At 56.7% G+C, this 12,727-nt stretch overlaps 1 protein-coding gene across 13 annotated transcripts in view; it reads right to left on the minus strand.

Annotated features, from left to right (window-relative positions):
* The window catches only part of NCOR2 (nuclear receptor corepressor 2), a 227,097-nt gene that overhangs the window by 4,641 nt on the left and 209,729 nt on the right, over positions 1-12,727 (minus strand). For all 13 annotated transcript variants that reach the window (XM_066199392.1, XM_066199388.1, XM_066199391.1 and 10 more), the window contains 14 exons: positions 12,089-12,363; positions 10,946-11,309; positions 9,968-10,195; positions 9,631-9,876; positions 9,316-9,465; positions 8,759-8,899; positions 8,487-8,649; positions 7,536-7,972; positions 5,946-6,089; positions 5,687-5,826; positions 5,153-5,346; positions 3,517-3,660; positions 3,098-3,243; positions 1,730-1,783 (listed from right to left, as the gene is read on the minus strand). In XM_066199392.1, the coding sequence (XP_066055489.1) occupies positions 1,730-1,783; positions 3,098-3,243; positions 3,517-3,660; positions 5,153-5,346; positions 5,687-5,826; positions 5,946-6,089; positions 7,536-7,972; positions 8,487-8,649; positions 8,759-8,899; positions 9,316-9,465; positions 9,631-9,876; positions 9,968-10,195; positions 10,946-11,309; positions 12,089-12,363 (2,826 nt within the window). The remainder of the gene's footprint in view (positions 1-1,729; positions 1,784-3,097; positions 3,244-3,516; positions 3,661-5,152; positions 5,347-5,686; positions 5,827-5,945; positions 6,090-7,535; positions 7,973-8,486; positions 8,650-8,758; positions 8,900-9,315; positions 9,466-9,630; positions 9,877-9,967; positions 10,196-10,945; positions 11,310-12,088; positions 12,364-12,727) is intronic.

A 12,727-nucleotide genomic window follows, 5' to 3' on the forward strand; every position in this document is an offset into this window, starting at 1 on the left:
CAGGGGCTGGGGACAAGGGTTTGTCACTGAGCCCCAGGGAGCATCTGCAGGGAGCAGGGGCTGTGCTCCCAACCCAGCCAGGCTCCGCACGGGGGCAGGAAGAAATGAATCTGAACGTGGGGTCCATATACACACACAGCGAAAGTCAGTGTGCCAGGAATTCGGAGGCCGGGGCGGTTTCCCATAAAGGGAAGTCAGGGAAGAAAGAAGGAGCACCCCACAAAAACACTTGATGAGAAAGACGTGGCTGGATTTGGCCCTGGGGTGACAGGATGCAGGCAGCCCGCAGAGCTGCCTGCCTGGATGGGGCTACACCGGGAGAGGGGAACGTCCTGTTGTCCCTCCGTCCTGTTGTCCCTCCGTCCTGTTGTCCCTCCTCGAGCTCTCTGCAAGCCCCCTGCCCGCTGCCCCCGCCCCCGTTTCTCCCCAGGCCGGGTTCCCAGGGGCCCGGCGTCCCCCGGGCTGGGCTGTGGCTGCGGGACAGGATTGCAGAGGCGAAGTGTCCGCGTGGGTGTGAGTCTCAAGCCATGCAGTTATGGAGCAGCACCGCACAGGGACCAGAGGCTCAGCCGCGCCACCGTCATTCCCGCGGTGGCAGGGACAGGGAACAAGCAAGGGCAAAATACAGACACAAAACTGCCAGGCCCCCCAGCTGAGCCCATCCTGGGGTGTTCGTTCTGGGATCCCTGCCCCTCTGCTTGGAAAGGGACAGATCCCAGGTTCCCGTGACCCTGGTTTGAACACTGGTCTTGCTGTAAAAGCAGGCAGAGTCTCTGCTGGTCCCCTCTGGCCAAAGCTGACCCTCGAATCTTGTCTGCCAAGGCCCCTCAGGTCCTACCTGGCTGCACCTGCTCACCCCAGCAGCTGATGCCAGCTCACTTCTCCCAAACTCATTTCCACTGACAGTCCTGTACCACTGGCCCTCCCACAGCACCAAACCCCTGCCCACAGCATCTCCTGTCCTTGGCTGTGAAAACCTGCTGGTCTCCTGCTTAAAATTAACAACCTGAAGGCATTCCTGCCGTAGGACAGCATTAATCATTAATCAATTAAGTAGCAATTAGTACTCCTCAGCGGGGATTCACTCCATCCGTGAGCCCACCCGGACATGTTGTAGGTGGCAACAGAGTGACAGCTTCCCACTGTCATTCCCCCTTGGGCTGGTGGTGGGCCTGAGCACTCCTCCAGCTCCCAGGAAACACCTCCTCCTGTCCCAGCACCCCTCATCTCCCTTTTGGTCCTCAACATCGTCACTTTGCCCAGCACAGGGCGCTGCTCTTGCCCCAGTTTGCTTTTGCAACTGGCTCCTGCATCCTGCCCAGCCCACAGTGACAGAGACCCCGCTGCCCACCCTCACATTGCCCTCTGCCACTGCCCTCCTACCCACCCACAGGTGACCACAAGGTCCCACCAGGAGCAGGGGGCTCTCTCCAGGCGTGAGGTCCACCTTGCTAAGATGGTTTAACCCTCTGCTGGCATAAGATGGCCAACCCTTGCTTGACCTTTCACCTCTCCTCAAACTCTGCCAGGCTTTCCAAGGAGTTACACTGCCCTTTCTCCAACCCAACAGCAAGGAGTTAAGGTGTGTCCCAAGGCTTCTGCTTCCCAGCAACTGTTACACCTGATCTTAAGGGAAAACGGAACGAAGGAGATGCTTTTATCTACTGAGCTATGCTCTCCATGGCTGTAAGCCCTGTGGGAAACGAGGTACAGGTACGTGGGGAGTTACCTGCTCCGGTAATCGCTGGCATGTTGAAAATCTCTGTCCCAGGCTGCCCCACATCTGGAGAAAAACAAAGAATCTCTTCAGTACAGAGAGCAGCACGTGCAGGTTAGTGGCTGGGAGGACCTGCCATGGCAGCCAAGGCAGGACTCCCATCTCTGTGTCACAGCACTCTGGACAGCAGCTCAGCTGCCCCAGGCACAGCGGTGGGACTGTGGGTGCTGGCTGGGACCAGGAGTAACTCCCAGTGCCTTTGGGGGATCCACAGTGGGGCACCTTCACCAGGTGGGAAAGGGCAAAAAAGCAGAGCCTGGAAAGCCAGGGCAATGTCTTTGTGCTCAGTGCTGGCCTCCCTCCCTTCCCCCCCTCCTGCCTTTGGGATTACAAGCTCCGTGAAGACAAACCCTCTCTCCTGCCTGTGGGATTTTCAAAGGCTCAATGCCCCCTTATCCACGGAGCAGGTCTGGGCAGCGGAGAGGGCAAGGAGGAGGAGAAGAAATGTTAAATCAATATTTTCCCTCTTAGCCGAGCTGTTTGACTTGGATATTGCTTTCCTTAGAATAACAGAAATTCTCATCAAATAAGAGGCGTATCCAATTTCTATATATTTTTTCTCGATAAGGGAAAGTGTGGAAGGTCAGGGGGTTCAGCCACATGTCCCCAAAGGGGCATAACAATACTGTTGGCTCATGGTAACATCATCCAGGAGACGAGACAGCTCGGGCCCTCTTATCCAATGCAGCTGTTGTAAGATGGATTCAAATTGAATTAGTATTGACTGTATAATGCTGGGCTAAATTAAATTATGATCCTATCTACTCTATTAGCGGTTAATGAATGAACGGGCTGAATTTCTAATCTGAGCCAGCCTGGTTAGTTTTACAGAGCTGCACCAATATTGATGTAGGGCTTAAAGTAAGGTTGGGGGGGGGAGATGCATCTCAAGGAGGAAGGATTCTGCTTGGCTGGCCAGTCATTAAAATATCAATTGCTCTTAAGTGTCCTCCGTGCTCAGCTCATTATTTCCTTCCTACCGAGGTTTTCTGGTTTGGGTGGGATTGACAGCCCCAGAGCACAGAGACTGGGCTGGAAAGTCTCCCATCAGCTCCCCAGATACACACAGTCACTGCTGGCATCAGTACACAGCATTCTAGGAAACATTTGGACCTTTTACTTCATAGAATCACAGAATACTCTGAGTTGGAAGGGACCCACAAGGATCATCGAGTCTGACTCTTCGGTGCAGACAGAGCTGTCTGGGAGCTCCCAGCCCATTAACACAGCAGCACCCATTCCCAAATCTCCTCTGCTTCATGTGTCCTCGAGGCTTTGCCTGCCCTGGTGCCCTGCATTCGCCTCCCCACGGGTTCTTACTGTACTCCGTCTCGTTTTTGTTGGTCGTGCTGAGCTTCTTGATGATCTCCTGCTTCTTGGACTTCACCATGGCAGAGTTGCTTTCGGTCAGCTTGCTGAAGAAAGCTGGACGCTGAGTGTTGTTTCCTGGGGACTTGGACCCCATCCTGCAGAGCAAAAGACCATTGGAAGCCTCTGCAACGTCCACTGCACGACCTCCTACCTAAAGAGCCTCTTCCCTCAGTGTGACTGCTCAGGATCAGGCTGGGAGCTCCTGGGACACTCAGCATCTCCAACCTCTCCCCCAATCCCAACAATAAATGAACCCCGTGATGTTGAACAGCCCCTGGGGTGGGACACAGCTTTGGGCAGCAAGGAAAGCAGCCCAGACCAGGCCAGGTGTGGGGACACCCCCACCCCCAGCCGCTCCCGGGCCGTACCTCTGGTCCATGGGCTCTCCCTCGCGGAACAGGACGGGGTACGGGGCGCTCTTGGCGTGCTCCGCTTCTCCCACGCCGTCTGGTGGAGACACGGGCTCGATACAGCTGTCCGGCCCCGCCGCCGCCTTGCCCTGCTCCGGGGACCTGGGCACACATGGCACATCCCATCGGCTCACTGGGACAGCCCCCGGCCCTGTGCAGCAGCTCGGGGTTGGGAGGGGGAGAAGGATTCCTGGTGCTTTTCACAGCACGGGCTGAGCGTGGCTTGGGCAGAGAGAGCTGGGCTGAGCCAAACCCCGGGCCTGATCCCCTGAAAGTGGGACAGCTGAGCCACCCCAAACACAGCAGCCCAGGAGGGACCTGCTGGCAGTGGTAGGGACACATGGATCCCTGCGGAGGGCTCTGACATTAACCTTTTGGAGACGCTGCTTTTGATTCTCCGTGTTTGTGAACACAGTGGAGGCAGAACCCGCCACCTCCCATCCTCCCTGTCAGGGCCACACAGGAGCTGGGTGGCTGCAGGAGGGGGCCTGGACTGGGGCAGCTTGGAGAGGATCACAACTGGCCCCTGATGCCTGCCCGTGGCCAGAGCCTGGGAGACAGCCAGGCTCGAGTCTGCGAGGAATTCCTCACGGCGAGTTCTGGGAATTCACGTCTTTGTTCTTTCTGTGGTTTCTCTTTTTTTTCCCCAGTTTTTTTCATCACTGGGTGGTCAGGGCTGGGCTCTTTTCCTTGATGTTATAAAGCCAACTCTAGGACCAGGCAGAGCAGGGAAGAACAATCCCATTTACTGACAAGGCACCACTCATTCCTGGATACATCTGGGTGGGTGTTTGGGTGGGAAGACAGACCCATTTTTTAATTCCATACAGCAGTAATCAGATCTGCCTTGTAGCAGCAAGGGGATTTGAAAGTGACTTTAAAACAAATACAGGTGGTGCCTGAAATGAACAATTGCAGTTGTCAGGGCACCCGTGTCTAATAAACTTCTGATTCACAGTGAAAGATGAAGATAAAATTAACTTCGAACCAATGGAAAACATGTTGCTTCAGGTTTTTTGGAATCATCTGTGGTCAAGGACTGAGAACAGTGACAGGACAAGAGGCAACAGGCACAAACAAAACACGTGAAATTCCATCCCAAAGCGAGAAAACCCTTTTTTCCTGTAAGAGTGCTGAAATGCTGGGAACAGGTTGGCCAGAGAGGTGCTGTCTCCAGCAGTGGAGATATTCTGAACCCAACCAGCCACGACAACAACCTGCTCAAGAGGCTGGATCTCAGCAGCCCACCTAAACTATCCTGTGACACCAGCCAGGCTGGGAAGGGAATTATGCATGGACTCTAAGAGGGTCTAAAGAGCATCTCTAGGACAACAGGGATGGCAAGAGGCACCACCCCAGGGGAAAGATGCCCAGATGAGAAAGGAGTTGGGCTGTGTAAAGCTGTGAATCACCACAGCACCAAGCCTGGGAGAGCAACCCCGAACTCCAATCTGCCCCTAGTGCAACCCCTCACCGCGGTGCCAGGTAGCCGAGGGCACCCACCCGACTTCCCCTGAACCACGTGGGTCCGTGTGAGCTCAGAGTGGCACAATCCCACCTGCGGCAGCCCGGGTCGGCCCCTCCCTGAGCTCACCTTTTCCCCCCTTCGCTCTGCGGGGAGATGCGCGAGGCGGCGGCGTGCTCCTGCTGCGGCAGGTAGGCGTCGCTGGGGGTGCGGCGCAGGTCCAGCACCGGGCACGCCGCCCCGGGGAACGAGTACACCGGGGCCTGGATGTGGGAGTTGAGCTGCTGAGGGTGATGGCGCGTGTAGTCCTGCGTGATGACCTCCTGGAGAGGAAACCGGAGTCAGAAAGGGAGCTAACTTCCACCTTTCCACCCTTCCCTTGCCGGGCCCAACTAAGAGGGTGAACAGGAGGGAAACAGGCTGATCCGTCCCTGCAGATGGAACCTCTGCCTCCTGTCTGCAGCAGCTTTTTGCGATGGGCTGCTTGGGGACACAAATACCTGGGCTGAACACTCGTGATGCCCCCGGCTCTCCAGCCCCCAACTAGAGGAGTTGAGGCCTCCAGCGTCACTGCCAGCCCATCCCCACCAGCCATGCTCCACTGAGCTCCTCCCTGGAGCTCCAGCAGGAAGGTGATGGAGGTGGATGAGGTTCGTTTCTTACACTGATGTGCTGGGCCAGTGTGACCACCCGCTGGTTCATGCCCTTGATGCTCTGGCTGGACTGCAGGGGCTGGCACTGGGGGCCGTCGGGCTGCCGCAGGTGCTGCAGGTGGGCTTCGGGAGCTGAGCCCTTCAGTGAGCCTGGGGGGCATCAAGAAGAGAATAGGAATGAGATGACATCTGTGTCCCCTTCTTCAAATGACACCCCAGCACTGGAGCACAGCCAGCCTGGGCTCTCCGGTGCCAGCTCCTGTCCTCACCTTGCTGCTTCTGCCTCAGGTCATGTTCCCCATGCCCCTTGTCTGTGTCCTGCAGCAGCTTGGCCCCTTTCTCATGGGACAGGCTGGGCGAGCTCACGGGACTCACGGCTTCCATCCGCTCAGGGCTGTAGCCTCCATGAAAGCCTGAGGAAATGGAAGGGAGTTAAAACCAGGCTAAAGCCCTAAGTTAAAAACTTAGCTTTTCCCTAGCACTGCTGCACTGTTGCTTGTGGGTAGAGTCACATGTTCAGCAAAGTGGGGGAAAAAAGAGATGAAGGAAGACCTGGCAGGTCACACTGCAGGGCCATCTCCGATGTCCAGCTCTGGTGATGGCTGCTGTCAAGAGGTGATGCCTCATTCCTGCAGAACTGGACACTCAGCAGCTCAGGTGACAGCATGAGATCCAGGGATCAAATCCAACCTCTGCAGGTTCACAATTCATTCCCCCGTTTTCTCCACCCACTGAAACCCCCACTATGCCTGGAGGGACCGATGCCCCGAGAGTGGAGGTGGCTGCACAAGAGGCCTCCAAGTGCATTACAGAGCAACAAGCTGCTAGAAGGTGCCAGGACCAGACATGACTGAGGGGTGGGATGGGATGCAGCTCTTCTCCCCAGCCATGCTGCCGTATCTTCTCCATCTTTGGGTTATGGGGAGCGGGACAGAACTCCCAGTACTGGCAGCCAAGGCAGTTGCTGCAACTTGAAGATGGGGTCCCATCAAATCCCCACCAGCTGCCTGTTGTTTCTGCATGCTAGTGGGAGCTGGGATGAACGCTCTGGGTCAAAGTTGGTCCTTTAAAGAATGACCCAGACCTTGAAATCCATCCCCCTCCCTGCAGTTTCTATTGGAATAACTAATCCCAGTCCTTTTGTGTCTTACACAAGATTCTCTTTAGGTGGTTCTTGTGGTCTGCTCTGGAAGGGGTTGCTGAGCACGGCTGGGCTGAGCAATCCCAGGACAGCCACAGTGCCCACCTTGGGCAGCACCCAGCACCAGGACCCTGAGTGAGGTCACCCCAAGCACAGGGACCCCATCCAAGCTGAGACACACAAAGCCCTCAGAGACTCTGCAGCTCATGAGCAGGGAGGTGCTTGTCTGACGGCCGGCAGCCTTGTCACGCTCGCAATCCCAGTTCTCCGCTTTGCTCGTTTGATTTATTACCCACAACTGTTCCTTACAGACTGCCTGGGAATTTCTAAGGATGGGGAAATCAAAATTAGCAAATGGCTATTGTCTGTAAAAAGCAATACCAGGAACTGGACAACATTTGCAAAACAGGACTTGCCAACTGGAAAAACTAAAAGAGGGTGGGAGAAGGGAAGATCCTTAAAAGATGCAAGATTAAAAAAGGGACAAGCACACTTGGGGAGCTGATGGGGCCAATATCCAAAATGTGCTAGTAAAAATCAGAAATAATGAAATAAAATGGGTGTCAGGCCACAGCTCTCTCACCTCTGCCCTTCAATTTCTGACCATCCCTAGTGGAGCTGTTACTCAGCCAACCTCCTTCTTGTTGCCCCTTACCACAAGATATTTGGTGCACGATAATCTCATCTATAAAGTTGGCTGCAGTCGTGCTGGTCTTACCGAGTGCTCGGAGCTCCTGTTCCTGCATGGAAAAGCGTTTGCTTTGACTCTTTTCTCTACTGTGCTGCTCGGAGCCCGAGGCTGCGTGCTGCTGGTCCAGAGGGTGGTGGTGCTGCTGGCTTTTCCCCTGCCCTCTGCCATAGTGATGAGAGGAAGCAGGTCCGGAGGCGGGCAAAGGTCTCGACTCCATGGCTTTAATGGGCGAAGGCGACTGTTCGAGGTTGGCCCCGCTGGGCAGCTTTGAGGTGTAGACGTTGTTGTTGTCAGTCTGGGCTCGCTCTGGCTTGGCCTCCCGTGCCCTCGAGGCCTCTTTCTGCAGGACGGCCGGGTCCAGCGGGGCCGCGTAGCCGTCGGCCGCGCCGAGGGAGGAGCGCAGGGTGGAGGCCGAGGGGAAGGCGGCGGAGCGGATCGGTGACGTGGTAGTGGTGGAGGAGGATCTGCAAGGAAAATGAAGACAAGGCCAAGGTGAGAGAGGCACACGGAGAAAGGGAATGCTCGTCCAGTTTTCAGCCTTGCCCGGTCGAGCTCCTTCCAGGCCTCCTGAGCATATCGTTGGGCCACGCAGGGGCAGTGAGGAAGGCTTGGATGGAGCCTCCAGAAACTGGCCACAGGATATTGGGCCTGAATGCATTGACCGGAGAACATAAAACCCGCGGACAGGTCCCAGAGACCTTGATAACTCCACCCCCAGGCAATCTTCAGCCAGAGGAGCAATACCTGTATTTGGGCACAGGCACACTCCTACTTGCTCTCCTGGCAGCAGGAAAAACAAAAGAATTGGGGCACCAAAATGTGCCTCTCCCCATCACAACTTCCCTGAAAGCCCCAGCCCTGCTCCCACTGAGACTGAAGGGAAAACAACCTCACTCCTCTCTCTCAGAGGTGCTCACTAATTAAGCGCTGGTGCAGGCACCCAGGCAAGCACTGGAAACCACGGAGGGGGGAACGTACCGCAGGACGGAAGGGGTGGGGGTCTCCGAGGAGATGATCTTCATGCTCGTGTTGTGGAGCACGCTGGGGCGCTGCTGGATGGTCTCGTGGGTGCGGGGTGAGACGGGAGAGTGCTGGTGGCTGTGAGAGTGGGAGGACGAACGGCTGCTGGACTGCTCTGTACCTGGGGAGAGCACAAGGAAGGGCTTCTTTAGCTCTCTGTCCAACAGTCCTAACCCTGCCTCCACCCAGCACAGGTCCCAGGGTGGAGGATGGACTCCTCCCCAGCCTACCTGGCCTCCAGATGGGCGCATGCTCCACTGTGGTGGAGGCTAGGATGGATTTTTCACGCTCCCTCTCTCGTTCCCGCTCCCGCTCCCGTTCCCGCTCGGACACCGATGATCCTGACTGTTTGGTCATGTGTGTGGGCCCTCCTGAAACCCAACCAAAAGGCAGTGAGAGGGCTGCAGACACAGCAATTCCCCCAGGGAATGCTGCCCGCTCTTCGCATCGCTGTGTCTGCAGGGCAGATAAGGAATGGCTCCATCCAAGGTCACCTGGAGCAGGACAGACGAGGGCAACCAGCGTGACAAAACCCAGACAAAACCATGGAATAACTGTCCTGGCGCCATCTCCAGGGTACGACCTTCCACAGAGCTGTTTGCTTTGGGGAAGAAGGGGCAAAAGCAAGGAAACCCTCAACAAGCAGGAAGAGAAGGAGTCAGTCCCTAAGTGAGAATTAACTTGAAGTCTCCCAAACTGTCCTGGCATGCCGAGCCCACGGCCTTGGATTGGTTACGAGCGTCCTGCTCAGTCATTTTCCCACTGACAAAGCAACCTCCTGCATTACCTGGGGAGAGCGGGGAGCTGCTGTGCCGGCTGCCGAAGGTCTGGGGGGGTCCAGGGATGTAGGTGATGCGGTCCATGGTGGTGGCAGAGGTGCCGGGGGTAGGGGGCACAAGGACGGGCAGGTGTGGCACTTGGGACAGGTCGATGATGCCTGGAAAGAGAAGCGAGAAGACTGTCAGGACAACGCCGAGCTGCCGCAGCTTGGCCGTGCTGCCGCAGCTTGGCCGTGCTGGAGCCGGCAGTGCCAGCCTCACCCAGCCTCCTCCTCCTCCTCCCATATTGCTCCCAACCCCCCGGAATGCCGTGCTGGGAGGACCTGCTGCATAGTTGAGGGCGAGGGAGGGCTCCCGGGGCGACAGGCCGCGCAGCATGTCCGCCCGCTGCGCCATGGCCGTGGCCGCGGCGTTGTGGTGCATCTGCTGCGACGTGATGTAGTCGTTGATGATGGTCTGGCGGTTCTCCATGGCCGCCGTGTCCGGGTAGCCCCGGATGAGGTACGGGGGGTACAGGTGCGGGTACGTGGGGCTCGGAGCCAGATGCCTTGGCAGGTAGTAAGCAGCAGCTGGGAGAGAGAAGGACGCAGATGTGAAGCGCCAGAGACCTCAGGCTTTTGGAGCATGAGAAGGAAAAGACTGTGCCCCCAGCCAAGGTACCTGCTTCCAGTTGGATTCCCCTCGGGATGGCGGCGGGGTCGAAAGGCAGCGGGATGTGTCCTCGGTACAGATCGACGCCGCTGACGCCGCGGAGCAGGTGCTCGTACGGGGAGATGGGGTGGTGGTGGTCGGGCACAGGGGCGTGCGGAGACTTGGAGTTGGTGAGCTCTCTCGACGTGGGGGTGATCTTTCTGTCCTGGGACACTGGCTTCCCAGCAGTGATGCTCCCTGCAGAGAGCAGAAGGAAATGAGTCAGAGACTGAGCGCTGCGGCCAAGCCGTGTCCCTGAGGGGTGCCTCTGGCCAAGCATGTTCCACAGGGACAACTGTAGCTACCCTGAACTCGAGGGACCTTTCCCTCCTCTCTGCACTGCCATGCCCTGTTACACCACCAAGGTCGGGGTGGGCCAAGTCCCAGTCGCCCCTTGGGAGAGAGGCCTTTCCCAAATCATCCCTCCACCCCGGCACATTCATGCTGGGCAATCTGTGCGTTCACCCCGGCCTGCACAAGCAGACGCTGGTGCAGCCTTGCTGCCACGCTCTTCAGCACAAGGAGGTCACTGCTGGTGTTAGTGAGAAGTGTGAACACCTCCCACCCAGTGTCCCAAGCACCGCTTTCCTGCCCACCTATGGAAAAAAAAGAGCGCTGTGGGTCACTGCTGGGACAGGGAGGACACCTCTGAAACACCAATGGCCTCACCACCCTTGACCCAAGTCTCCCTTTGGCTACCGTGGTGCGGGTGAGGTGCCCTCACTTCAACAGTGCGAGCACCCCCAGGAAGGGCACCGAGCCCCAGCTGTCCCTGGCAGCCACCCCAGTGCCGTGAGTCAGCCGTGGGCGTGGGCTGCTGGGAAGAACGGGTTCAACAGGCACCTGCCGGGAACCCCCCGGGCAGGTGGGGTCAGCGGCCACCTCCCGCGCACCTCACCTGCTCGCTTGTTAGAAATTTTACCATCCAATAGAAGGTTTGCCAGGTACCTTCGTGCTGCCGTGGCGTGGACTCCCGTGTGGAGACCGGAGACCCTCTGTGCAAGTGGCTGCTGAACGCCGTGCTGTGCCCTGCCTGGTGGTCCTCATAGCCCAGGGCACTTTGGTGGGGCTTGCCCGGCTCGGGTACAATCACAGGAGCCCCTCTGGCGATGGAGCCACCCGAGTTTGTCACAGGGCTTGGCCTGTTTTTCAGGCTCTCTTCATAAGCTCTTTCCAGATTCCTCGGGTCTTGGATGACATCCAGAGAATGCACAGAGTGAAAAGTCCTGCCGGGACTGCCGATGATGGACCGCACATCGTGCTTTTTGGTACTCGAGGAGGAAGAGCTGCTGTCATACTTCAGTGGGGTACCCTAGGGACAGGAGGCAGAAGGGACATCAAAGGGGCCTAGAACAGAAGGAGCCCAGTGACTGCATCCCACTGAGCTTCAAGAGGACTCAGGATGCCTCATTCAGTGGGTCAATACACCAAGTTTTCTCCGTCAAACAGCCAACAGCCATCGGCAGAGCGGAGATAACCACTCAGCACAGGGCAGGGTGGAGGGCCCATCTTGCAAGTCTTGTTGTGCTCCAACAAGATGATGATGAGTCACTGCCGAAGGCTGGCTGTGCCCATCACGCCTCTCTCCTACACACAGTGTGAAATGGGATAGGACTGCAAAGTGCCATGGGAACCCCGCAAATATTTGGAGACCAACAGGAGATGGCATGCCATGTTTCACCCTAACCACTGGCCCTGCTGGGTTGCCACTTGCCCACGAAGGGAGGAGACCGAGTTTATGTGCACCCAGAGTCACAAATGCTGAGGGCACCGAGCTGACTCTGTCCTTGAAAAAGAGGCTAATGGGTCCCCTTTAATTTACACATCTAGATGGATCGTTGCTTTCTTAATGTGCCAGGGGTTTGTTGGGTTTTGGATTTATCTGCAGGGAAGGATTATAGGATGGTTTGGATTGGAAGGGACCCCTTCAAAGAATGGGACAGGACAACCTGTACCCAAGCAGAGAGTCAGTTCTTAGCAGTGATGCAACACAAAGCTCTCTGCTCTCCTTTTCCTTTGGGAATGGCTCCCAGGATCTGGGCAAGGGCAGCAGTCTGAGCAGGACTGACCTCACCCACTCCTGATACTCACCTGCGTGATGGAACCTTCCTTCAGAGGTCTGGTCAGAGAGATGTCTGGTGTCCGCCTCAGCTCCTCCCGGGGAATCTCATGGATTGATCTTCCTGCTTCTTTCACCGTGGCTACCAGGTCTTCATGGGCCGATTTCATTTTCAGAGGAGTCAGATCGTGAGATCTGACCTTGTAGGCATCAGATAAATCCCTTGGTGGAGTGTTTTCCCTCTTGAGCTGTTTGGCTTCTCTTCTGAGGTAGTCCTCATGGGCCTCCACATAGGACCGAGGTATTCCTGCAAACCCCAAGCAGATGATGGATGCAGAGGGAGACTCCCCAGGCAGACCCTGGACTCCCGGGGCAGATACTCACTTCTAGGGGGTCTCTAGTTAACACAAATAACTCAGGGACTGCTACCCAACTGAGCCCACAGAGCAGCTATATCGCTAACGCAGCTGGTCCACCTCACATCTACCACCACTTCCTACACCCACTTCACACTAATTTCAACCTGCTTCATGCCAATCACTGACAATTTTGTCCCTGACTTTGGCAGAATTTAAGTTGGCAGAAGCTGAGTGAGACTAAAAATCTCTCTGAGCAGAAAGCAGGGGCTGCAAAGATCTGCAGCTGGACCTTGCTGCGCCCATCCTTGCTTC

This window comes from Chamaea fasciata, unplaced genomic scaffold (genome assembly GCF_029207755.1).
Source record: "Chamaea fasciata isolate MVZ Bird 193981 ecotype frontalis unplaced genomic scaffold, bChaFas1.0.hap1 SCAF_18, whole genome shotgun sequence".
Taxonomy (NCBI): Eukaryota; Metazoa; Chordata; class Aves; order Passeriformes; family Sylviidae; genus Chamaea; species Chamaea fasciata.